At 41.1% G+C, this 27,392-nt stretch overlaps 1 protein-coding gene across 27 annotated transcripts in view; it reads left to right on the top strand.

Annotated features, from left to right (window-relative positions):
- The window catches only part of PTPN2 (protein tyrosine phosphatase non-receptor type 2), a 155,048-nt gene that overhangs the window by 92,582 nt on the left and 35,074 nt on the right, over positions 1-27,392 (top strand). For 17 of the 27 annotated variants that reach the window (XM_074022978.1, XM_074022979.1, XM_074022980.1 and 14 more), the window contains 3 exons: positions 9,862-9,962; positions 16,063-16,161; positions 21,613-21,747. In XM_074022978.1, coding sequence (XP_073879079.1) covers positions 16,099-16,161; positions 21,613-21,747 — 198 coding nt within the window. In that variant the 5' untranslated portion in view covers positions 9,862-9,962; positions 16,063-16,098. Of the gene's footprint in view, positions 1-9,861; positions 9,963-16,062; positions 16,162-21,612; positions 21,748-23,692; positions 23,761-26,389; positions 26,480-27,392 lie in introns of all 27 variants that reach the window. The other 10 variants (XM_074022981.1, XM_074022977.1, XM_074022974.1 and 7 more) reach the window with 4 other exon arrangements.

Genomic DNA, 27,392 nt, shown 5'->3' with positions numbered 1-27,392 from the left:
CTGGCCAACACCAGCCTTAAATATGTGATCATGACCAGTAATGAGACCTATCACGTCAGAATCCTGAACCACCCGAGAAGATGCAGTGAGCACATAGCATCCCTCTGAGATGAACATGCCAGACAGATACAAACTGAACTCTTCTGTAGGGAGAGAGATATCTGACAACTCAAATGGAGGAACACTGTAAAACAACTTAGAGTTTTCAAAAGGTTAAAAATTCCAGGAAAGAGCAGATTGTATCCTTTTGTTTAAAGGACATTATTGGGACACTTGGTGGAACTTGAATGGTGTCTGGATTAGTAAAGTATTACTGTTAATTTTATAATTTTGATGACTGTACTGTAAGTAGGATTATGTCATTGTAGAAGATTAAAAAATGGAATAATCAGTTATGTTTGCAACTTGCTGTCATGACCTGGGAAGAAAATTCTTTGTACTTTACTTGGAATTTTTCTGTAAGTTTTAAAATCATTCAAAAATACAAATTAAAAATATATATAAACTTGGGGTACTGAATCCTAGCCAATACATGAAGTCAAGAAAAGGAAATAAAAGGCATACACGTTGGAAGGGAAGAGATAAAAATGACCTTATTTGCAGATGACATGTAGAAGATCCTAAAGAATCTATCCAGCAATGTCCTGGAATTAGTGAGTGAGTTAAACCAGGTTGTGGGATACAAGGTCAGCATACAGAAGCCAACTGTATTCCTGTATATTAGCAACAAACACATGGAAACCAAGACTAAAAACACATTGTTGTTTACAATTGCTCTAAGAAAATGGAATATGTTGGAATATATCTAACAAAATATGTGTAGGACCTGTATGTTGGAAAGCACCAAACACACTGATAAAAGGAATCAAAAGATGACCTAAATAAATGGAAAAGGCCTACCATGTTCATGGATTGGAAGACTTAGCATAGTGAGTCAGTCCTCCCCAGATTGTTCTGTAGATCTGTAGTGACTCATGGTGTCAAATTGTTCCTAAAGATACAACACAGTTTCTGTCAGAATTTCAGGAAGATTTTTTTGTAGATAAAAAGCTTATTCTTTTATGTGGAAAGGCAAAGGAACTAAAATAAAATGGCTAAAGTGATCTTGAAAAATAAAAACTAGAAGCAGCAGTCTACCTAATTTTAAAACTTAATGCATAGCTACAGTAATCAAAACAGTGTGGTAGTGGCAGAGGGATGAATATGTAAGTCAGTGGAACAGAATCTAGAAATGGACTTGTAAAAGTATGGTGAACTGATGTTTTGACAGAGGTGCAAAGCAATTTAAAATGAAATCTCACACCTTACACAAAAGTTAACTGAAGATGGATCATAGATGGATCATAATGTAAAAGCTTTCATAAGAAAATGGGAGAAAATTCAGGATGTGAGGCTGGATGAAGAGTTCTTAGCTATGACACCTAGAGCGCAATTCATGTAAAATATCAGTAATTTATACTAAATCAAAATAAAAAACCTTTGCTCCTCAAAGCACCCTGTTAAGAGGACGAAAGATGAGTACTGACTGGGAGAAAATGTAAACCACATATCTGACAACTTAGATCTAGACTATATATAGAACTCTCAAAATGTAACAGTAAAAAGAAACAAAAACCCCAGTTAGGAAATGGGCAAAAGATATGACACAGATGGCAGATAAGCCTATGAACATATAAAAAACCTCATTAGCCATTAGGAAAATGCAAATTCAAATCATGGTGGTGGGATGTCACTAGACATCTGCTAAAACAGCTAAAATAAAGAGATCACAAAACCCTAAAAATGCAGAGAAGCTGGATCTCATATATGGCTAGTGGGAACGTAAACTGGTCCAGCCACTCTGGAAAGTAATTTGGCCGTTTCTTAAAAAGCTGAACGTATGCTTCGCCTGTATGACCCAGCGCTTGCACTCCTGGGCATTTATCCCAGAGAAACGCAGTCGTCTGTCCGCACGGAAGTGTGTGCGTGAATATTCACAGCAGCTCTATTTGTAGTAGCCCCAGATTCAAAACAACCCACGTGTCCTTCAGTGGGTAAGTGGTTAACTATTGTGCATTCATAACACAGAATACTACTCAGCAATAAAAAGGAAGAAACTTGACGTAACAACGTAGATAGCTCTCAGAGGACTTACGCTGGGTGAAAACAATTCAGTTCCCAGTGATGACATAGCACATGATTCCATTTATGTAACATTCTTGAAATGATGAGACTTCTCGAGAGGGAGAGCAGATCGGTGCTTAGGGGTGGAATGGGGAAGACTGTGCCTGCCAAGGAGCACACAGAACCCTTGTGCTGATGGAATAGGTATGTCTTGTGGTGGTCATGTGAATTTGTTTGTGGTAAAATGGCATGGAACTGTACACACACAAATGAGTGCCTGTAGAACTGGAGAAATCAGAATAAGGTCTGTTGATTGTAGCAGTGTATTTTCACGCTTCTGAATTTAGGAGTGGGGCTCTGTGGTGAGCCCGACGGTGTCCCTGGCTGCAAAGAGCTTAACTCTGGCAAGAAGGCTGCTGCTGGTCAGGCTTGGCTGCTCCTGCTGCCCTCCCCCAGCGGAGCTGATCAGAATCTTGCCCTAAGAGGCCCCTCTTAAAAGCCACAGCACCTTGGGTGGGCTGGCCTGCCCTAGAGCACTTAACGCTGGGCTGAGGGAGCTGCAGAAGTGTGCAGGGGGAGTGCTGGAGTCCAGGACAGTCAGCTCTACGCGGATTGGGGCGAGGGCTGGTTGTTTCTAGATTAAAATGCAGATACATGATCAAGTAGAATTTTGAAATTCCTGTAAATTTTTAAGGTAAAATAGTAATTACCAAGGAATTTTGTTCTTTAATACCCTCTTAGGGTATTAAGGAGGGTTTGTCAGTGAAAATAATCAAGAAGGACTGGTCCAATCGGACCACTGATTTTGACAGACAAGAGAACAGACCCCAGAGTGCCCCTTATCAGAGGACTGTCAGCGACTGGGATGCTGATAATGTTTCTCAAGTAGTAGTCACCCTTTTCTGGGAAATCGTGGCTCTGTCTGAAATCATGTAGGCTGGTAGAGCCAAAGCAGAGATCAGAATCCACATCTTTAGATCCCTCGAACTCCCCTCACCCGTGTTTTTCATCTGCACCGCAAAATTCCAGATACCTGTACTAAAAAGTCCTGAAGGTTTCTGCGCTGAATTAGTTTACGCTTAAGAAAGTCAGTGAACGTCAATTCATTTAATGCTTATGCTTCAGAATGGGTTGATAGTGATTTTGTCATTCTAACAAAATTCTAGCAGCTGTGGGAATTTGAATATGTGAAAATCTTCAGGAATTCATCATATAAACAGTGCAAATACTTGCTGACGGCCGGGCGCGGTGGCTCAAGCCTGTAATCCCAGCACTTTGGGAGGCCGAGGCGGGCGGATCACAAGGTCAGGAGATCGAGACCACAGTGAAACCCCGTCTCTACTAAAAATACAAAAAATTAGCCGGGTGCGGTGGCGGGCGCCTGTAGTCCCAGCTACTCAGGAGGCTGAGGCAGGAGAATGGCGGAAACCCGGGAGGCGGAGCTTGCAGTGAGCCGAGATCGCGCCACTGCACTCCAGCCTGGGCAACAGCGTGAGACTCCGTCTCAAAAAAAAAAAAAAAAAAAAAAAATACTTGCTGACTTAAATTGTTATGACACTCTACCAGGCAGGCACTGAGAAAATGGAAGTAGCAGCCCTTTTTCCCTGATAGTCAAATGTAGGAGGTGAGAGAAATGAATCAGTACAGGATTTCTCAACTCTCCGAACCTCACTGCAGACTGCTCCTCTCCCCTTTGTCCCCGTGGCTCAAGCCACACTCTTCATGTCCCTCTGACATGTTAGGTATGTACCACCTTAAGGCATTGGCCGTTCTCTGTGCTTGGAACACTGTTAACTAAAATATCCGTGAGACTGACCCCTTCCACATCTGTGCTTACATGTGACCCACCTCGGTGGTCAGTCACAAGGCCGATCCTGACCACCGTGTTTAGAATTGCAGTCTGCCCCTCTCCCCAGTGCTGTGAATCCCGTTACTCTACCTTTTTTGGTAGCATTTATTACTCATGTACTTTATGCTTAATGCTGTATCACCGATTATAGATATTTGGTCCACATTGTTTGCATGGTGTCTCATGGGCCTTTGGATGTGATGAAAGTAAAATCCTTTCCCCTAAGTCCCTCTACCCTCAATTTGTTTAGGTTCTATCTCTCCTAGAAGCAGAGAGTCTGAGTTTCAAAGAAAATGGTGCAATACTGCTGGGCGCTGTGGCTCACTCCTGTAATCCCAACACTTTGGGAAGCCGAGGCAGGTAGATCACCTGAGGTCAGGAGTTCAAGACCAGCCTGACCAACATGGAGAAACCCCGTCTCTGCTAAAAATACAAAATTAGCCAGGCGTGGTGGCACAGAATTGTAATCCCAGCTACTCGGGAGGCTGAGGCAGGAGAATCACTTGAACCTGGGAGGCGGAAGTTGCAGTGAGCCGAGATCGCGCCACCGCACTCCAGCCTGGACAAGAGCAAAACTCCATCTCAAAAAAAAAAAAAAAAGAAAAAATGGTGAGATACTTACTGATTATTTTAAAGTGAAGATTAGTATGTCTTATTTTATACAAGCTACCAAAGAGGAAAAATGTCCGTTTTCCAAGCTAATGAATTTTACCTATTTTGTAAAGACACTTCTCAGGTGTTCTTTTCATCGCAGACTCTTGGGGACAGATTAAAGAGGACTTTTTCACTTAGGAGATTTGTGGAATCAGAATTTAGTGACATTGTCCTGGCAACTTTAGGATCTTGAAATCATGATGGATTGAAAGACACTGACAATTTCAAGGACAGTAAACTATTGTTTGGAAAAGGTTGAACTTACAAATGTTTCCTAAACAACGTATACTTTATTAGCAAGGTTGGGATGGTGCTTCCTTGGAAATACTCTTTCCATTCCCACTGCCACTACCTGATTCAGGCCTCATCACCTCTTGATTAAGCTTTCAGTGTATTGGTGTATGAAGTTGCCGTCCTCCTTGTTCAGTCCATCTTATATGCTGCTGAGAGTTATTTTCGTGAAAATCAAATGTGTTTACACCTGTCCTTTAAAGAACTTCATTGGCTCACGCCTGTAATCCCAGCACTATGGGAGGCCGAGGCGGGCGGATCACGAGGTCAGGAGTTCAAGACCAGCCTGGCTAACATGGTGAAACCCCATCTCTACTAAAAATACAAAAAGTAGCCGGGCGAGGTGGCAGGCGCCTGTAGTCCCAGCTACTCAGGAGCCTGGGGCAGGAGGATCGCTTGAACCCAGGAGGCGGAGGTTTCAGTGAGCCGAGACCACGCCACTGCACTCCAGCCTGGCAACAGAGCGAGACTCCGTCTCAAAAAAAAAAATAATAATAACTTCATTGGGGCCCTGTCCAGAGCCTGTGCCTGTAGCACAGCCCACATGCCCTTCAGGGTCTGCCCTTAATGTGTTTGGGGACCCCTCTTTCTAGCTAGCTCATCAGCCTTTCTGAATTTGCCAGTCCTGCACACTACACCGTTCCCTGTCATTCCTCTTTATGATGTGTCCTCTGCTGGAATTTCCGCTTCCTGCTGATCTCACTAGGCCTATTCAGGTAGCAGCTGCTCAAGCTGCTTCCCATGGTATTTTATGCAATAAAGTATCAGTACTCAGAGTCACCGCTTGATAGAATTTCTTTTTTCCTTTTTAAAAGCTTCAAACAAATAATGTCTTACCTTTAGATCCCTATAGGTTAAAATATATTTGTTGACTAAAAATTGTGTGTGATTACTGAAAGTGTTCAATGCGGGGAACACACCAGTTCATCATGGAGGCGTTTCATCAGAGTCTAGTTAGAGGAGATATGTCATGGACTGCGTCGTCACAGAAGTGGGGTTTATGTGAGAGAGGAGTTGGAAATCACACCTGAGTGGAGAGCAGCATGAAAGGGGATGTCAGCAAGAATTTAGGATGTATAGAAAGGATGGTAAAGACACCAGCTGGATGGATCAGGGAGACAGGGAATGCAGAATGCAGGAAATGTGTAATCTCTTAACTTGCACAAACCTAGGTTTCATTTTTGTGTTCTAGTGTGTTACACTGGCGATGACTTTACTTCCCTGAGTGACCGAGATGGGTGTGGTCCATATTCACGTGCACTTCGTAGGGCTGTGAGGACTGAGAGAGGTGACCCAATGACTAGTGTCACACAAACGTGACATGTCGTAGGCACCAAATGATTCTAGACAGTGGTTCTGGTTGGTTTTGTGGTCAATTAGAAACCTTTCATCAAGTGAAACTTTCTTTGCAGAGCAAACAATTGAAAAGTTAATATTCTACATGTACTAAGGTTTGTATTCTCCGTTAATATGGGGGAGTATATGGTAACCTGGTGTTCAGTGCTAGCTATGTTTTTGGCTCATTGCTCAGTTTATGAGAGAGAACGCATAATATTTGTTGTTCGACCATTTTACTTGCAGGATTGAAGAGAGTTGACATATCTAGAAAATGCTTTGAGTTCTTGGACATCACTATTTGAAAACGTACTGATTACCCTTAGTTGAGAATGGGAAAATCTAAAGGGGAAAAGTCACTGGTTCACGCTGTACTATTAGAATTGGTCATCTTCTTGCCTGACTTGTAAGTTAAGGACGCTTGATGTTTGCTGTGATGTAACTTGTTGAGGATGAATTGTAACCAGTTACAATGAATACAAATTCTCCTTTCTGTTTGACCTGGAAAACTTTCCAAAAGGAGATGTCTTTACAATAATGATATATTTGGTGAAACCTGTGGTTTTTTTTTTTAAGAGCTTCTGGTGACAGTATTGAAAGAGGAAACTAATCTGTATTGTCAGCATAGCCACAGCTAGCACTAGTCATTTCTTGAGAGGTGGAGCTGTTTCTCAGAAAACACGCTGTTTAAGGGTAGGAGGTGAAGGGACTCCTTGTCAGAAATTGGCTTAATTTTTATCCAAGTTATAAACCACAGTTCTGTTTGGGTATTGCATTTCTTCATTCACTCAGTGACAAGAATTAAGGCAGATGATGCCTGTAGAAAAAAAAGTGTGTGTTCTTGATAGTTCTGCTACTGGTGCTAGTAGAGGTTGAGAAATAAGATTTCCTGTGAAGTGTGGTTTGGTTGTTTTTGTGGTATCTCATGCAAAAGAGTTGGAACTATGTTCATTTTTCTCCGTTTATTGGATCCTTTAAAAGATAGGAAAGGGTGAGATAACCAGACTTACAATGATGGTAGAGTTCTGTGGGCTTTGGGACTCCTGTAGCCCAAAGGTTATGGGATGCTGCTGTCACAATAATCTCATTTCAGAGGTTCCTGTGGAAGAGGAGAAAGGATGTGCCTTTCTGTGTGTTCTCATTCAGAAGTCAAAAGTTCTTAATGATTTTTAATGGTTTTTAATGATTCGTTTACAGATTTGGAGCTAGCCGACTGACAGTATCTGGGCAGGGCAAAGAGACCTGTGACTCAGGTTGTGAGGGAACCTGTGTGTGCGCTCACAAACTCGGAACTATGTGTTACGATCCTTAACTGGAGAAGAGGCAGTGCCCTTCTTTGTTATCTTCACTGAAGAGTATGAATTATAAAGTCACAGTTTCTCATAAAAAGGCTTTCATAGTTTCACTTCCTGAAATGTGTATATTCACAATCTTTTGCAATAGTTATTTTAAGGTGATGTTTTAGTTAATTTTTGTCTCTACAGCCTCTTCTAAATCAAAAAGTTATATATGCTCTTAATTTTATATTAATCTTTTTAAATTTTTGTTTTTTGTAATTTTAATATATTTTTAATTTATTTTAAAGTTTTATTTCTCTTTTGCTTTAAGATTTTTCTTTTTAAATTGTTTTTCATTTTTCCTTCATATGTATTTTTCTTAATAGAACAGAAGAATTAAAATAATATCTAGTGATGTGTAGGTATTTGAGTTTTGTTTTTAATCAGCCTTGAGAAGAAAATGTAGGCTCAAATAACATTTGTAGTTGTAAATAGCTATAGAGTTTTCCCAAGGATTACCTTTCTTAGTATTATCTGATAACAAAATTAAAAAAAAAAATCCTGAGAAAATTCACTGTTCCTTTGCTTTTGTTGACTCTATAAATTAATGTGAAATAGGAAGCGAGGCTGCTGCCAGGGGCTGAGCCCTGTAGACCCAGTGCCCTGCAGGTAGTGCCCTCCTCCATACTGCCCCCCAGGACTGGATCTGGGCCTTTCTGGTTTGTGGTTACTGTGCTTATAGAGCATTGAGGTAACCCCTGGTGCATATTTTACAGATTGAAGGAAAGTAACAGTGGATTTTAGTTCAGAGTCCTGCGGGTGAGGTATCAAACACTCTGGCTAAAGGTCTTTCTCTAGGTTTACTTCCTCCATAGCTGGGCAAGGGTGTGGGGTGGTGCCATGTGGGGTAACCAGATTCCCAGCACCCTGTGAGGTAGACCTTCCTGGGTTTTATGGATTCCTACCGCATGTTAGCCAAATGGCTGTTTTCAGTTGTGCAATAGATATGAGTAGCCTTTGGTTTGTGTTCTTTCTGTGATTACAACATGAGGAAATACATTCCTCTGGTGTGATATTTTAGTGGAACTTTAATTTTAAAATCATGTAGCATTCTAAAACCAGGCATTATTTTTTTGATATGTTGTCTAGGAGATATGTGGTCTTTATTTTAATTTGGTTGCTGACCTTTTTACTGTTTTACATAATATAACGGTTAAAGGGTGATTAAACTGTTAAAAAAAAAAAAGTGATTTTTAAAAAAGTGCTTGTTGACATCATCTTTCCGAGAACACTAGTATATGTGATTTACTATAACAAGATCTTAGTTTTTCCTGTTGGCAAATGACATGTAATATTTACAGAGGTCTTGGGTTTAGTCCAGCAGAAACATCTCAGATAAATTGATGTGTGAAACTAAAGCCATTTTACATTTCCTTTCATATGGGGATAATATAAACAGTTTTTTCGTTTAAAAGTAAAGAGAGACCGGCTATTTAGTATGGATTTCTTTGAGGGGACAACTTGTAATAGTATGCATTCTCTAGAGTTAAACATCAAACACCATGTTTTTAGTTTTATAATTCAGTGATATGCATCCGGCAGTTGTGTGTTGAGGATTCTGAGTTAATTCATGGGCTTTTTCTCCTGGTGTCATGCTTGTCTTCCTTTTCCATCTAAATGTATAAGGTCACATTTTGTATTTCACATATTTAAATTAGCATAAATTCTCAATCTATGAGATTTTTACTTTTAAAAACTAGAAATATCTCTAAACTGTTAACAGAGTCTAAGTAGTGAAGTATCTTCAGTGGCCTTTTTAAAAATACAATTGGAATATTCCAACTGTCTGTAAATATTTTCAGCATTTAACCTAAACACAGTTCAGTGCTAAAATGTATTTATAGTGGAATTCTTATCTATTGAGCAACGAAGAGGGTGAAATATAGTAACCTCGGAAATGTAGTCTCATCTATTTGAGACCAGTTACCGTTTTGTAGGTAGATCAATCAATTCTTAGGTACCAAGAATCTGAATGATCCTTTTACTTTCAGGAAGGTAAGTACTTTATTCATTTAACTATGTTTACTTCTGTTCAATTTTTCAAGTCACAATGGCTAATGTGCTACAAACAGAAGCACTTCCCTTCCAGCACTGTAGTAACAAACAAGATTACATTTTATAGTTCTTAAACAAAAGTAGAGAATAGTTTAGGATTTGTCTCAACTCTCTTATGATGCTAATCCATTTTTCTTATTTCTTCTATCCTTTTGTAAATACCTAGAATATTAATATGAAGATAAGAAAACAGTAAGTTTGAAATGACAGTTGTGGTTTATCATTCTCTGTTTTCAGATGATCACAGCCGTGTTAAACTGCAGAATGCTGAGAATGATTATATTAATGCCAGTTTAGTTGACATAGAAGAGGCACAAAGGAGTTACATCTTAACACAGGCAAGTAGTATGATACCAAGCAAATGTCTGAAAATGATATGTTTGTGGTTGTTCTGCTTTAAATCATAGGGAAAAGTATATCTTGACTTCTTTTGGAAATGAAATGGTATTTCAGTTTTTTCTGACGATGTAATGAATTTTGGACGTTATAAAGTTTTGAAGCTTTGAGTATTTAAGATAAAAGGCAAGTTATTTTTAATATTACATGTTCTGTGAAGGAAAATTCTTATGAAATGGCTTAGGCCAGTTCTTTGGGCAGGTTGTTCCTTACATTGTATCTGACACAGAGCTCTGCAAATGCTTCTTAGCATCTTCTGTTTCTCTTCCCATACCCTGTGGCAAAACCAGAGGCCCTAGACACCTCTTCTGTAGCTCCCCCTGCCTCGCATATATCTTCAGAGAGTACGCCAAGCCCTGGATGGTGTATGGTCGTCTTTGAGGACCTGTGCAGGTGCTGAGACCAGGTGCTCCAGAGGCCCAGCTGCAAGGCCTTGTGCTCCCTTTGGCCTTCTGTCCAGTTGCCTCTGAGCACATCAGCCACACCTGTGTGCAAGCATGATTTTCCTTCCATTCTGAGATAATGGGAGAGATTTTTGTGTATCCACACCTACTCTTTATTCATCAAGTAATAAAGACTTGATTAATGGTGCTGTCACTTCCCCCTAAAGATTTTTAAATATTCAAGAGATACACCATAATATTTGATATTTTTGAAAACGTAACTTGAATCAGAATGATTTACTTGAAAGACAAAAATATTTGATAAGTAAAAAGATAGGCAGATTAATGTAACTATGAGCTATTAGACTACATCAGTTCAAAGGAAACTAAAATGCATTATTTTACTTGAGGTAATACAGCTCCTGCAAGTCAAAAATAGAAAAACAGCCCATGGAAAAAACTGGCATAGGACATAAACTCCTAGTTCAAAGAACGAAACAAAGGTGGACACCTTGCACATGAAGAGATGCTCCCTTCATTCAGCAACCAGGGAATGGGCCTTTCCCCTGTCAGGACAGGAGAGGTTTCAAAGTGTGTAGTACTCAGTCTTCAAATACTCTGACCGACCAAGAGAGTCTACTTAGAGAAATACAGTCAGACATAAAGACATACATGATAGGCCAGGCGTGGTGGCTCACGCCTGTAATCCCAGCACTTTAGGAGGCTGAGGCACATGGATCACCTGAGATCAGGAGTTTGAGACCAGCCTAGCCAACATGGTGAAACCCCATCTTTACTAAAAATACAAAAATTAGCTGGGTGTGGTGGCGGCCATCTATAATCCCAGCTACCCGGGAGTCTGAGGCAGGAGAATCGCTTGAACCTGGGGGTTGGAGGTGGCAGTGAGGCAGGATAGCACCACTGCACTCCAGCCTGGGCGAAAGAGCAAAACTCTGTCCAAAAAAAAAAAAGACATATGTGATCATGTTCATTGCAGTCTTATTTTAACGCATCAGACTCAAGCAATCTGTAAGGGACTGGCTAAAGAAGTTAATCATACATACACCATTAGTGGTTATTTTTGGAGCTGGGGAATAGAGACTTTAATTTTCCATTTTCTTCCTTTCTGTAATATTAGAAGTTTTTTAAAATGTGCATTCGTATTTTAAACTACTGTTTAGAGTTAAAAATTTTATTTTCTGTTTGAAATAACTACAGTTGACCCTTGAACTACACAGGGTTGAACTGGACTAGTCCACTTACAGGCAAATTTTTTTCAACCAAAAACGGGTTGGAAATACGGTATTCATGAGATGTGAAATCCATGCATACAGAGGGCTGACTCTGTGTATCTGCAGGTTCTGCAGGGCCGCCAGCGGGGTTTGGACCTGTGTGGATTTTGGTATACTGCAGTGGGTGGGGGTGGATTGGGTCCTAGAACCAGTCCCCTGTGGATCTCCAGGAACAACTAATAACATTACAAAATAGAGAAGAATTACCACCCTAGATCCCTTATCACAACACTCTCGCCCTCTGTACCCTTTTTCTCCTTTTCTTTTTTTTGTTTTTTGTTCTCTTCTGAGTTCTTAAAAACACAGGTCTTTCTCAAGATTCTAAATTAGCCTTTTTTTTTTTCCTTCCCTCCAGTCTGCACTACAGCCCTTTAAGACCATGGTTTTAACCTTTGTAACCTAAGATAGGGTAGACTACTGTCATGGTACCTGTGCTTGAATCTTGGTGCCAGCATTTCATTGGGTATTCACTGACCCAGCAAAGACTTACTGAGACCTACTGTGTGGCAGGCGTTGTTTCAGTAAAACAGACTTGTTACCACCCTACTGTTACAAATTTTACATTCTAGTGGGAAATAAAATGAATTAACAGTTAATCATTTTGTAATAGTGTTTTTACATGCTTTGTATAATTTAAACCTTAAGACAACCCTCTGTGGTAAATAGTATTACCTTTACTTTATACACAAGGAATCTAAGGAGATCCAGAGATATTAAATAACTTTTTTTTTTTGAGATGGAGTCTCACTCTGTTGCCCAGCCTGGAGTGCAGTGATGTGATCTCAGCTCACCACAACCTCTGCCTCCCAGATTCAAGTGATTCTCGTGCTTCAGCCTCCCGAGTAGCTGGGATTACAGGTGCTCACCACCACTCCCAGCTACTTTCTGTATTTTTAGTAGGGACGGGGTTTCACCGTGTTGCTCAGGCTGGTCTCAAACTCCTGGCCTCAGATGATCCACCTGCCTTGGCCTCCCAAAGTGCTGGGATTACAGGTGTGAGCCACTGCGTCCAGCCTCCTAGTGATTGTTTTTGAACTTCTTGTCGCTGTGTGTGTCCTGAAGGAGCCCTGCACATTTAATGCGAGAACTCAGAAGCCTGTGTCTGGCTTTTTGTTCTCTCCTGAGTTCCTCTCTATATTTGTCAGGTCTCTGTTGGATATTTTTACTGGATTTCAAAATCTGCACGTTTTCTATCTTTTTTACCAAGGCAGCTGCCTTCCTATTTTTCTCATTGGGATTGAAACTGTCGTCATTGTCTGCCAAGTTCTTTCTGATCTTCTGTTGCCCCTCCCTTTTTTCAGAGCTCTCTTCAATTACACCTGTCCTATTGCAGCAGCTTTTTAAGGTCTCCCCTTGCCACCATCCTTGTCACTCTACTGGTGTAATTGCCGACTGCATCCCTCCACTTCCACTTCACTGATCTATTTGTCTTTCCCAAATATGCCCTAAACTTTCATGCACTTTGCCTTATGCTTAGAGGGCCTGGAATGGACCCTAACTGCCTCCCATTCTTCTGAATTCCCTCTCTGTATTAGGACCTTTTTTGAGGCTCTTCTGTAGTTTCCTTCTCAGCCTTTCCTGCTCCCTAAAACCTGGGTTTAATCTACTCATATTCTTGTGGTACTTAACTGTGTCCATTAGTCATACAAGTATTTCTCCTTGCCACCTGTGCAAGCTCTTCAAGAGCCAAGACTGCATCTCAGTCTAGCTCTTGGCCTTGCACCTAGCAGGTTGTTTAGAATGGAGGATACAGAAAACTAGAGATGCAAAATGCTTATTACCCCAGCTCTTCTGATTGTCCTTTGTAGATTATTGTTTCAGTCATCTTTTTCTTCTGAGTTTTATGAATTAGTATTTTTTTAAAAATCACCTCCTTGGTGTATTATGTCTGTTTTGCAGATGAACAAAATTGGTAGCATTGCTAGTAAATAGAAGAGCTGAGATGTGAATCTCTGTCCCTCTGATTTAAAAGCCTGTGGCTGGGTGTAGTGGCTCACACCTGTAATCCCAGCACTTTGGGAGGCTGAGGCAGGTGATCATCACCTGAGGTCAGGAGTTTGAGACCAGCCTGGCCAACATGGTAAAACCCCGTCTCTACTAAAACTACAAAAATTAGCCGGGCATGGTGGTGCACGCCTGTCATCCCAGCTACTCAGGAGGCTGAGGCAGGGAGAATTGCTTGCATCCAGGAGGCAGAGGTTGCAGTGAGCTGAGATGGTGCCATTGCACTCCATCCTGGGCAACAGAGCAAGACTCCCATCTCGAAAAAAGAAAAACCAGTGTTCTTTATACTATAGCAGCTATGTTCCTGTTTATTATTTAGTCTTTAGGATCACCAGTGGAATGGCATGGGATGTGATTGTGTGTATACACCAAGGAGTGACCTCACTGGCAAATTGCTACATCCATTTTTTTTTTTTTTTTTTTGAGACAGAGTCTCGCTCTGTCGCCCAGGCTGGAGTGCAGTGGCCGGATCTCAGCTCACTGCAAGCTCCGCCTCCCGGGTTCATGCCATTCTCCTGCCTCAGCCTCCCGAGTAGCTAAGACTACAGGCGTCCGCCACATCGCCCGGCTAGTTTTTTGTATTTTTTATTTAGTAGAGACGGGGTTTCACCGTGTTAGCCAGGATGGTCTCGATCTCCTGACCTCGTGATCCGCCCGTCTCGGCCTCCCAAAGTGCTGGGATTACAGGCTTGAGCCACCGCACCCGGCCTTTTTTTTTTTAAATAAAGAAAAAGGCATTCATTTTACTGGGGATTTCCTCATTGCTGTTTTTACCTCTAGACTGTGTTTTGTTTTGGAAGTAGATCAAGTAATAGAAAAACAAGTTGAGTGAAGAAAACGCTATTCTCAAATATTAGGTTGTAGTTTGTCGGGATCCTCACTAGACTTCTAGCATTTTTACAACTTAACCTTGGTTTATTCATTTAAGTAATATTTATTGAGTATCTGCTACATACCAAGGAGTACACCGGGCCTAAAGATGCTTTTAGTCGGCCAGGCACCATGGCTCACACCTATAATCCCAGCACTTTGGGAGGCCGAGGCAGGTGGATCACTTGAGGTCAGGAGTTCGAGACCAAACTGGCCAACATAATGAAACCCTGTCTCTACTAAAAATACAAAATTTAGCCAGGTGTGGTGTTGGGCGCCTATAATCCCAGCTCCATGGGAGGCTTAGGCAGGAGAATCTCTTGAACCTGGGAGGCGGAGGTTACGGTGAGCTGAGATCGCGACACTTCTCTCTAGCCCGGTGACAAGAGACGCCATCTCAAAAAATAAAAAATGCTTTTAGTCTAGAACCACTTTGACCCCCTTGTTGCACGTGGGTCTGAAGCTCTGGGCAGCCCTAGCCCCCACTCCTGACTCTGCCCCTAACTCTTCCCACTCTGCTACATTCCATGTGAGTTGAACGCATGTTCAGAGTTATTTTAGGTGTAGCAAAACTACATCTCATTTTAACCTTCTCGTTTAAAACTAGTTAAAATTTGTACATAGGCTTTTCATCTCTTACTAGTCCTTTCTTTTACCCTATGCTATCATTAAAATGTGAAAGCAATTGGAAATACATGAAATATTTTGCTTTTGTCCCCATGGCATTGTTGTAACATGGACTGTTGTCCCTTTTTGACTCTGCCCAATACTCTTCCATTGAGGCCATACATACTGTGCATTTGTAGATTAACAGTTTCATTGTGGTTCAGGTACTTGAATGATTCCTACTTTTTCTAGAAATCTTTTTGTAGTTGACTTGAGTTGATTGGCTGGCCAGTGATAGTGGACTTTTTCTCGTGGATCTTCTATGATGTGTGGGAGGCAGGTCCTGTCATTTGACTGTGGAAGATGAAGAGGACAGAAATTTCCTTTGTCTACCTTCTTTGCAGCTGGAACATGATCTGTCAGACACTCCTACTTGTGATTTTGTCTCTGGTTTGCCTATAAATTGTTTATGAATACTATAGCCACCTTCATATGGCAGTGCCAGCAAAAGCAAGGGGATAGTAGTGACAGTATCAAGAGCAGCATCCCAGGTTGACTTTCTTTGTGGCAGGACCTTGCTTGTGCCTCAACCCTTGGTTCCTCCCCAAGCTTGGCTCTCTAGTCCTCAACTCTGAAAGCCACCTGATATCTTAATTCCTTTTTTGCCTAAGAAAATAAAAGTCAATTTTGATAATTTACAACCAGAAATCCTAAGTAGCACAGACCTGGTTTTGAAATCAGGTGGATTGGAAGTCTTGGTTTACTTCTTGTAAGCCCATCCACTGTCTGTCTTGTAACATCCCAGGAGCAGACTTGACGAGGCCTTCCTGGAGCCTTGCTCTTTCTGTCTGCTTCCCTCATCTGCTCTTTCTCCTTTCTCCTCACAGGGTCCACTTCCTAACACATGCTGCCATTTCTGGCTTATGGTTTGGCAGCAGAAGACCAAAGCCGTTGTCATGCTGAACCGCATTGTGGAGAAAGAGTCGGTGAGTAATATTTAATATTTACAGCTTAGTATACCGCATGTGATCAGTAGCATATAAAGATTTTCCTTTTGGGGCCAATATTCATTCCTTGGTTTTGGCCTTTAATTGCTAAAGGCTAGTGGTCAAAGTGTTTCTGTCCAGAAAAACTCATTTATCCTTTTCCTTTCTTATTTTAAGTATTTATATAACAATTGCAGACCTTTCATCTCCAAGATAGAAATATAATGGAATAAGTACTGACCAGCAGTGATATATAGATCTTTGGGATCCCTAGGAATCCTTATTGACCTGTTGTCAGTAAGCCCTCTTCCAGCTTTAAGATCTTGTACTGTTCTACTTCAGATTTCTTACTTTATTCTACATTTCATAATTGCTGGTTTTTACTGATGATGAAAATTTCCTAATCCACTTCTAATCAGATGTGGCAATGACATGCCAGATTTTCCGGCAGTGTCAGCATAGTCGTTTACAGTGATTTTTCCTGATCTTCAGTATCATTTAAAAATTAGGGATTAGGCCAGGCACAGTGACTCAAATCTGTAATCCTAGCACTTTGGGAGGCTGAGGCAGGCAGATCACTTGAGGGCAAGAGTTTGAGACCAGCCTGGCCAACATGGTGAAACCTCGTCTCTACCAAAAATACAAAAATTAGCCGGGTGTAGTCCCAGCTACTTGGGAGGCTGAGGCAGGACAACCGCTTCAACCTAGGAGGTGGAGGTTGCAGTGAGCCGAGATTGTGCCACTGCACCCCAGCCTGGATGGTCAAGTGAGACTCTTATCTCCAAACCACTGCACTTCAGCCTGGGCGGTAGAGTGAGACTCCATCTCAAAAAAAAAAATAAAAAAATAAAAAAATAAATTAAGGATTATGACATTGTCAGTTTGAGCAGCATTGCAGACTAAATGATTTGCAAATTTCATTTTTCTCATTTTGGAGTATAATTACTGTATTAATAAGATAACACTGCCACCAGAATTTAGAAATCATGTTTATGGTGGTCGGACCTGGATGGTTAACCAGTGTCAGGTTTAATTATTTTGGGGAAGATTACTTCAGAGGTGGTGGGTAATGTGCTATTCATCAAGAGACCCATAATGTCTGATTATTGTTCTTTTTATTTTTATTAATAGCCATTATTGGTCAGTGCTCAGCTTCCTAATTCATTATGGGTTACAGATGGTGATAATCCAGTTCTGTCATTACTTCTTTTAAAAGCAGTTTTCCAAAAAAAGTGGATTCCCTGTTGAGGTCATCTGTCCTCAACAGATGACCAATTAGGAGTTTTTCTGGTGGAGAGTGGCAGGAGAGGATGAATTATTATGGGTTTAGACATATTGGGTTCATTTTACTCCTTTGCAGTTATTTTCCTTATTTTTGATCAAATTATCCTGTCATTGGCTAGCAGCAATCTCTTTAGGTTGGGTCCTGAGTCCTTTTTGTTTTTGAGATGGAGTCTCGCTCTGTTGCCCAAGCAGGAGTACAGTGGCATGATTTCGGCTCACTTCAACCTCCGCTTCCTGGGGTCAAGCGATTCTCCCGCCTGAGCCTCCCGAGTAACTGGGGTTACAAGCACCCACCACTATGTGGCTAATTTTTGTAGAGACTGTTTTACCATATTGGCCAGGCTGGTCTCAAGCTCCTGACCTCAAGTGATCTGCCCATCTCGGCCTCCCAAAGTGGTGGGATTACAAGCATGAGTCACCTCACCCAGCCCTGAGTCCTTTTTAACAAACCTTTTTAATAGTTTCCTTGGCTGGGTGCAGTGGCTCACACCTGTAATCCCAGCACTTTGGGGAGTTAGGTGGATTGTTTGAGCCCAGGAATTTGAGACCAGCCTGGGCAAATGGTGAAACTCTCTCTGCAAAAAATACAAAAATTAACTGGGCGTGGTGGCGCATGCCTGTAGTCCCAGCTACCTGGGGGACTGAAGCAGGAGGATCGCTTGAGGCCAGGAAGACGGCTGCGGTTAGCTGTGATCCTGCCACTGCACTCCAGCCTGGGTGACAGAGAGAGACCCTGTCTCAAAAAAAAAATTTTTTTTTTCTTGGTATCTGTAATGACTGCGTATTGCAGGCTCATCTCGAACGCTTGCTGCCCAGACCTGGAGCCAGCCATTTCTCTGCGGAGCTTTGGTTTCTTTTAATGGGCGGTAGTATTTCAAGATCACAGCAAAAATAAGGATATGTGTTGCTACTGGACTGGTCATTGTTTTTAGGGCTTTTCAGTGGACAAAAGCTAAGGAACAATATGTATATGTTAAGATAACCTACTTTAAGAGTTCATAATATTTCCAATTTAAATTTGGGGCTATAAGGGCTGCTTAGCCCCTTCCATCTTATATCTGCTATTTCCTTTTTCATACCAATAATCCTGGTTCTCAAAGAGATGAGAGATACAAGCTATCTTGTAATGATCATTTCCTTCTTCCCATATCACATACAAAACATAGCCATAATCATCATATCATCTACTACCAGAATAATTACTGAAAATGGTTTACAATTTTTAATATTTTTTTTCTCTTCCTGATGTTTCTGAGTTGTAGTTTACAAATGTAAGTCTCTCCCTTATATCCCTTGTAGACTCTTAGTTCTATAAGCAAAGCATTAGTTAATATTCATCAACAGTCTGTCTGGATGTCTCCCCAGTCACTCTGACTGCAGCTCATTCTCTAGTGGATCCTAAGGAGGGACTTGTGAGCATTATAGTCTCCGATTTTTTTACATGTCACTGATGGTTCATCTGCTGTCTTAATATCTGAAAGTCAGTTTGGCGGGATATAAAATCCTTGACTCACGTGCTATTCTTTGAACAGCTTAAACATTTTTCCGTTTCCTTCTGGTCTTCCACCAAAGTCTAATGGACATCTTATTTCCTTTATAAGTCTCTTGCTCTTTTTATCTACACTACCCAATAAATTCCTTTTTTCTTTTTCCTCAGGTATTATTCGTTTTACCAAAAATACGTCTTAGTGATTGGCCATTCTTGGTCAGTTTTTACAGGTACACGATGTCTTATTGAGTGTTTGACTTCAAGTACTTTTTTCTTAGTTTTTAAATACTTTTTGTTAAAGAAATTAGAGTTACAGTCCTTAGTATTTGTTCTGCTCCCTTGCTTGCTTTAATGTTCCTCTTTGGGTCTTCCTATTATACATATGTTGGATTTTCTTTGCCTATCTTTTTTGTTCGTCACATTCTCTTATCCTGTTTATCTATTTCTGTTTTACTTAAAAAAGATTTGTTTTTTCTGGCCAGGTTTGAGGGCTCACAGCTATAATCCCAGCACTTTGGGAGGCTGAGGCAGGAGGGTCCCTTGAGCCCAGGAATTCAATATCAGCCTCGACAACAAAGTGAGACCCTACCTCTACAAAAATTACAAAAAGTAGCCAGGTGCGGTGACATGCACCTGGAGTGCCAGCTGGGGTTGGGAGATCACTTGAGCCCAGAAGATTGAGGCTGAAGTGAGCCAGGTTCACCCCAGTGCACTCCAAGCTGGGCTACAGAGCTCTTAAGACCCTGTCTCTTAAAAAAAAAAAAAAAATTGTTTTCCTCTTAAGGCATTATTATCTATTGTGTTTAGTTCTCTCTTCCTTCCGGTTTAATCCTCATTTCTGAAATGATGTGTTCTATTATTTGAACTTTTCTATCTTCTATCTTGTTTCTGAGTTGTTCTAATTTTTAGTCTTTTACTTCTTATATCATTTTTTGTTTGTCTTTTAATACCTTTTAAAGAATTAATTCATAGTGTTTATTGGTTTGGGAGACGTTTTTATTGTTTGTAGTTGTTATTTGGAAAAGGAGAAATGGCCATTTTTTTAAAATATTTTTTTTCTGGTATTTTTGTCCTACCGAAATGACTATTTTGCCTTGCTTCAGTCTGCTGGCTTCATACTTTGGCATTTGGGAAGATATGTTTATTGTCACGGAGTTGAATTTCGTATCAGTAGTTCTGCCAAACTCTAGGTAAAAGGGGCTTATCTTCTCATTCTCTCCCCCAGTTTAATTTTAGTAAGCAAATATACAATGTTATTTCTAAATGTCATTTTTTTGTTTGTTTGTTTTGAGACTGGGTCTCACTTTTGTCATCCAAGCTGGAGGGCAGTGGCACAGCCTCAGTGCAGCCTCGACTGCCCATGCTCAGGTCATGTTCCCACTTCATACTCCCGAGCAGCTGGGACTATAGGGGTGCGCCACCGCACCCAGCTCATTTTTTGTATTTTTTGTAGAGACAGGAATTCGCCATGTTGTCCAGGCTGAATTTCACGCTGTTGCCCAGGCCAAACTCCTGGGCTCAAGTGATCCACCCACCTCAGCTTCCCAAAGTGCTAGGATTACAGGCGTGAGTCACATGTGCCTGGCCTTAGATGGAATATTGAGTAGTAGATTCATAGGCATTTGTGGAAAATACTTGTAAAATAAAGCCTCTTCAGCAACCTATTTTTTTTTTTGAGACAGAGTCTTGCTGTGTTGCCCAGGCTGGAGTGCAGCGGTGCGATCTCTGCTCACTGCAAGCTCCGCCTCCCGGGTTCACGCCATTCTCCTGTCTCAGCCTCCCTAGTAGCTGGGACTACAGGCGCCCACCACCACACTTGGCTAATTTTTTGCATTTTTAGTAGAGACGGAGTTTCACCGTGTTAGCCAGGATGGTCTCAATCTCGTGACCTCATGATCTGCCTGCGTCAGCCTCCCAAAGAGCTGGGATTACAGGCATGAGCCACCGCGCCCGGCCAGCAACATTTATTTTGAAGATAAAATTATTGCAAGGGTTTGATAATTTTAGAAACATAAAGTGAATGTCCTGACGTTAAAATATAGGTAATCATGCTTTAAAAATGATAATTTTTATTTTATGAATATGATATCTGTGGCTTTTTTAGTTTATACGTTACAGAAACACTTTAAAAATGCCTTATAAGACCGGACGTGGTGGCTCATGCCTGTAATCCTAGCGCTTTGGGAGGCTGAGGTGGGTGGCTCACTTGAGGTCAGTAGTTCAAGACCAGCCTGGCCAACATGGCAAAACCCTGTCTCTACTAAAAATACAAAAATTAGCCGGGTGTAGTGGCAGGTGCCTGTAATCCCAGCTGCTTAGGAGGTGAGTCTCACAACTAGCTGGGACTACAGGCGCCCGCCACAGTGCCCAGCTGATTTTTGTATTTTTAGTAGAGATGGGGTTTTACCGTGTTAGCCAGGTTGGTCTTGAACTCCTGACCTCAGGTGATCCTCCCGCCTCAGCCTGCCAAAGTGTTGGGATTACAGGCGCAAGCCACACCCGGCTGTAAAATTTCAATCTTACTAAAATACATTAAGTGCAGAATATAGTAGTGGCTTCTTAGTTTTGGGTACTTGAAAAAACATAACATGTATATGTGTGGTTTGTTTTCATTTTTTAACTTTATGGTTTCATGATGTCTATAAACTAAAAAAAAATATACATATTTCTAAATTTAGGTTAAATGTGCACAGTACTGGCCAACAGATGACCAAGAGATGCTGTTTAAAGAAACAGGATTCAGTGTGAAGCTCTTGTCAGAAGATGTGAAGTCGTATTATACAGTACATCTACTACAATTAGAAAATATCAATGTAAGACCTTTCTTGCCCAAAAGTCTGGACTTTATGTGGTGGTTTAAAGAATTATTCTCTATTATTAGATTTGAAGTTTGATAAGCACGTGCATTTGGATAATGCCTATAGTATCTAGTCATCATCACTTTGTGTGCCCGCACGTAGTAGCTTTCTGAGGACTCTAAAGAAACAGTAGAAACTACGAATTTCAAAGTTCAGGTTGTTATTTGGGGATTGAAAATTGATTAATAGAAATACATGGGGATTAATAGAGAGGGCTTTAGAGCCAGGCAAACCTGGATTCAGATCCAGCTCTGCTACTTAGTAGAGGTATAATTTAGACTTGTTGCCCACCCTCCCTGAGCCCTTCCTCATCTGTAAAATGGAGATTACCGCGCCTCCCCTCCAGGGCTGTCCTGAAGGTCAGATGAAGGTGTGTATGCAGAGCACCTGACCTCAGTAGATGCCCAGGAAACAATAGCTCCCAAGACCTGTGACAGCCAAGAATAGCAAAATCGTCAAGAAAATAACTTACAAAGCTATTGTTAAGTGATTCACAACACAAAAATTTGTCCTGAGTTGTGAAAAAATGGTGTTTTTTACATATATGTAACACACATACATATATCCATACACACATATACATGTATAAATGTAGCATGTGGTCTCAAGAACATTTACTTGGGTGTTTTTTATATATATGTAACACACACACATGTATATCCATACATACACATACATGTATAAATGTAGCATGTGGTCTCAAGAACATTTACTTGGGTGTTTTTTATATATATGTAACACACACATACGTATATCCATACATACACATACATGTATAAATGTAGCATGTGGTCTCAAGAACATTTACTTGGGTGTTTGGTGGGTTGGTTGGTTGGTTTTTTGAGAGAGTCTTGCATTGCCACCCAGGCTGGAGTACAGTGGCATGATCATAGCTCTCACTGCGGCCTCCAACTCCTGACCTCAAGAAATCCTCCCACTTCTGCCTCCTGAGTATCTGGGATTACAGGCATGAGCCACCATACCTAATTTTCTTTTTTTTTTTTTTTGTAGAGATGGGGTCTTGCCTTGTTATCCAGGCTGGTTTCAAACTCCTGGGCTCAAGCGATCCTCCCACCTTGGCCTCCCAAAGTGTTGAGATTACAGTCATGAGCCACCATGCCAGGCCTTACTTGCATTTTTCTTCCCCAGAAACATACGAAGTGTTCCTTGGGGCTTGGCTGAGATACATACACATAGTGGGTTATGAACCTGCTGTTGCCGGGGTGATGATTGGGGCATTTCTCCCCCTTTTGCCATTTACCTCTTTTGCCTTCTTTGTGTTATAATTAGAATAAACTAGAAAATAATGAAATGAGAGTAATTCTGAGATGCTAATAGAAACTGTGATAGCTTGAAAATAGGAAAATGTTTAGCCTCATATGACTTTAGGAATGTATGTAGTCTTTAAGTGAAATACTGTTTTAGTTAACCATTAAGTAAATTAAGTGATCACTAACAACACAAAGCCTTAAAGAGAAGGGAGATATATATATATATATATACACACACACACACACACACACACACACACACACACACACACGTATACACACGTGCTTTTTAGATGTGTGGCAATCCCTTTTATGGTGGATCCCTTGAAACACTTGTGTTTTTTGCTGCATTGAGTAAACACAGGTGCATGCTGTGTGCGTGAGGCCTAGGTTCTGGTTTTCCTTCTGTCCAGCTTCCCATGACATCCATAACTAAGCTTATTATGCAGTCTCTTCAGTCACCTAAAAAGGCTCAAAATTAGGAATGATAATGCTTAGATTTATTTATAAATTCTCATTAGTATATTTATTTTGTCCCAACTCTTTCCATTTACATGTGTCTTAAACTGCATTGAGATACATCAATAACTCTTTGATACTGGACTGAGCTGTACATTATTCATTCCCAGAAACAGAACTATATTTCCACAAGGTTCTCAAAGTTCTCTGAATCATCTTCTCTTGGTATTTATCCCAGGTAATTACTCATTTGCTTATGGCGTTAAAATTGATTTAGATGAAGGGCATAGATGTGTTTCCCTATTTCTGGAACAGTCCTTATTGAGAATTGATGGTAACTGAAGTAATAATAAAATGAAATGATTTTTGTGTTTTGTTTATCAGATTCCAAAATGCTTTCACACGTATATCATTTGACCAATAGTCTTCAGTTAGTGTGGACAGTGTAAATATTCTTATTATCCCCATATTTTACATTATAAAAATGAATAGTTACGTTAAAATCCATTCGGTTATAGGACTTTTTCCACTGATTACTTAGCTAATAAGTGACAGACTGAACTCATTAGTTCTCCTGGTCCCCTATTTTTTAAGACAGAATCTCGTTCTGTTGCCCAGGCTGGAGTGCAGTGGCATGATCTTGGCTCATTGCAGCCTCCACCTCCTGGGTTCAAGTGGTTCTCCTGTCTCCGCCTCCCGAGTAGCTGGGACTACAGGTGTGCACCGCCATGCCTGGCTAATTTTTTGTATTTTTAGTAGAGATGGGGTTTCGCCATGTTGGCCAGACTGATCTCGAACTCCTGACTTCAGGTGATCTGCCCGCCTCAGCCTCTCAAAGTGCTGGGATTACAGGTGTGAGCCACTGTGCCCGGCCATCTCCTAACTTTTGACAGGGGGATAAGTCCTTTTGAAAAGATGCTAATTGTTGTAAAGAGAGATACTGATTCTGAAGCATCTTTCTGGAGTTGAGGCCGTCATGTGAGTTGGCCAGCCACCGTGTTTTAGTTGCTAGCAACTGTGTGGTACAATGACATGATCACTGGACTTTTTATTGGCCTGGGTTTAGAACATACCATAATATAATAGCAAGAATTTGTTTGTGTTCTACTTTATAATGTTTAATTAGAACTAGGGATTCTTTATTCTTTAGTAGGATAAAGTGGCATTTCAGTATGAAAGGCAGAATTACATTTGCCTAAGTAGATAAACTGTAGAATCAGATAGCCTGACTTTAAATCCTGACTCTGCCACTCTTGCTGAGTGACTTGGGTCACATTACTTCACTATGGATGATAAACAGTACCTGCTTTATCATCTATGAAATGAGGGTGTTGATGTACCTACTACATAGGATTGCTCTAAAGATCAAGTGAGTTAATATCATGACAGCGTCTAAGACATAATGCGAGAGCCGCAATTACCTTTTTAATTTATCAGTTTCCTTTCTGTAATAGTAATGAATTGGAAGGGACAACAGAAACGGGGAGTAGTTGAAAAGGATAAGTTTAGAGAGAAAGAAAGAACCAAGGGAGTGAGAAAAAGTGATGATGAAGTAGGGGGCTGATAGCCAACCTCAACCCGCAGATCTCTGTCTTTATTGAGGTCTCCGCGGTGCAGAGATCCCGTGTGCATCTAAGGGAGTCTGACCTATGTCTGTTAACAGGTCCAAAGGTAAAGCTGTTGTCTAAGCAAGCCCTGCGCCGCCTCCAGTCTAATGGAGCAGCACAGTGACATACCAGGAGCCCTTTACAGTGACTTACTTAAAGCTGAAAGTTTGGACCCTTGCCCCTGAATGAAGAGATTGCATCTCTGCAGTGTGGCCTGTGGCTTAAGCTATGGGGATAGTTTTGAGGGGTTTTAAAAATACAAGGTCATCTAGAGTACTTGTCTTTTAGTTTTTTCTTTTTAGTTGCCCTTCACTATTTTTGTAATGTTGTTGGCCAGCTTTATGTTTAGTGAGTTCCAGGAATACTGTTATAATGCTGACTGTCTTCTATTTCCCTGTCCCTATAGATTAAGCAAGATGAGAGTCTAATTATTATGATGCTTAGCTGGGATTTGATTCAAAATCGTTTAAACAGTTTATTCCACCTAGAATGTCCTCTCTCTTCTCTGCCTTTGTATCCTGCACGTCGTTAGTAACCCCTGTGGCCCACTTCTTACTTAGGTCTCGCCTGACATATGTCTGTGACACATTTATCCCTAACAGCTGTGATTCTTATACTTTTTCAGTCGTTTAAATATTATCATTCTACTGCTTGTTCAGTACTTCTCTCTGTCTAAATCTTGACTCCATAATGAGGTTTTTAACTTCCAAGGGGCTGGGAGTTATCTGCTGCCTTGGCAATCCCCGGCCTTTGCACGGAGTACATTTTAACCACATTGCACCTGAGTGATTGTTGTAAAACACAGATACAGTCTTTCCACCGGCCTCTAAGAATCCTTCTGTAGCTCCCGTTGGTTACTAAAAAAAGTGTCTGTCCAGTGCACAAGACCATGACCCAGCCCAGCCTGGTCCTTGCCTCCTTGTCTAACTCCCTCTCCTTCGGGTATCCAGGATTAGTCCATGCTAACAGACAGGCTTGTCTAATAGGTTAGTTCCCTGGGGCGGGGGGGGGGTGGCATACCTTTGCATATTGCTTTCTCTCTGCTTAGAATGCGAGCCTGTCCCTAGCCGCTTCTGCCGCTCCTCCTCATCTGGTGAGTTCGATCTGTCTTTCACAATGAATTGCAGTCAGTAAATATTTATCACTGACATACTGACCCTGGCAAAAATTGATGAGAGACCCAACTAAGGCAGTGATAGTGAAGGTACAGATTGGACATCTGGTTAGGACATAGGGTTGACAAACTTTGTCACTCTTTAGGTGTAGAGGAAATACCCAATGAAGAGGTTGAAAATGTGTTGAGTTTTACAATTGACTGGAGCTTTCTAGGGGCCACAGTAAAGGCAATTGGTGAGTATAGTTGTTTTAAAAATACCCAGTATCTGTTAAGCATTTACCATGTGCAGGGATATGGCAGGCACTTCACATTAATTGTTTCATTTGTTCGTTACAACAGTTTTGTAAGGTAAGTAGTAGTATTAACCCTATTCACAGATGACAGAACTGGGGCTTAGTGAAAGTCTTTTAGAAACAAAATCTTGGTACCCTCCATATATACCTAAAGTGTGAAAGTAATTGGGCCTGGGGTCATAGAGCTGTATAGATTTTTTATAATTGGAAAATGTATAATCATTATGTATTTATGATGATTATTAACTTGCATTTGAAGGCTGTGAACAGGGCATACACTTAAATTGCTGTGGCCTAACAATTCCTGTTGTTACACCTGCTCAACTCACAGGTTATTATCCTGGCTTCATATATGCAAGTTTGACATCCCTATAAAAAGACTTTAAATTTAGAATTCTCTTTTAAAAATGTAAATGGGATTTTGCCTTAGAACAGCAAGCCGCTGACATTTTGTGCAGAATGTAGTATACATAATGCAAAGTTCTAGACAGAAAGTTTGGCAGGCGTGTGCGGAAGTTCTAGACAGAAAGTTTGGCAGGCGTGTGCGGAAGTTCTAGACAGAAAGTTTGGCGGGCGTGTGCGGAAGTTCTAGACAGAAAGTTTGGCGGGCGTGTGCGGAAGTTCTAGACAGAAAGTTTGGCGGGCGTGTGCGGAAGTTCTAGACAGAAAGTTTGGCGGGCGTGTGCGGAAGTTCTAGACAGAAAGTTTGGCGGGCGTGTGCGGAAGTTCTAGACAGAAAGTTTGGCGGGCGTGTGCGGAAGTTCTAGACAGAAAGTTTGGCGGGCGTGTGCGGAAGTTCTAGACAGAAAGTTTGGCGGGCGTGTGCGGAAGTTCTAGACAGAAAGTTTGGCGG

The sequence above is a fragment of the Macaca fascicularis genome, chromosome 18 (assembly GCF_037993035.2).
Source record: "Macaca fascicularis isolate 582-1 chromosome 18, T2T-MFA8v1.1".
Taxonomy (NCBI): Eukaryota; Metazoa; Chordata; class Mammalia; order Primates; family Cercopithecidae; genus Macaca; species Macaca fascicularis.
Note: the sequence above shows the minus strand (reverse complement) of the source record. Positions and strands in the feature narration are given on the sequence as shown.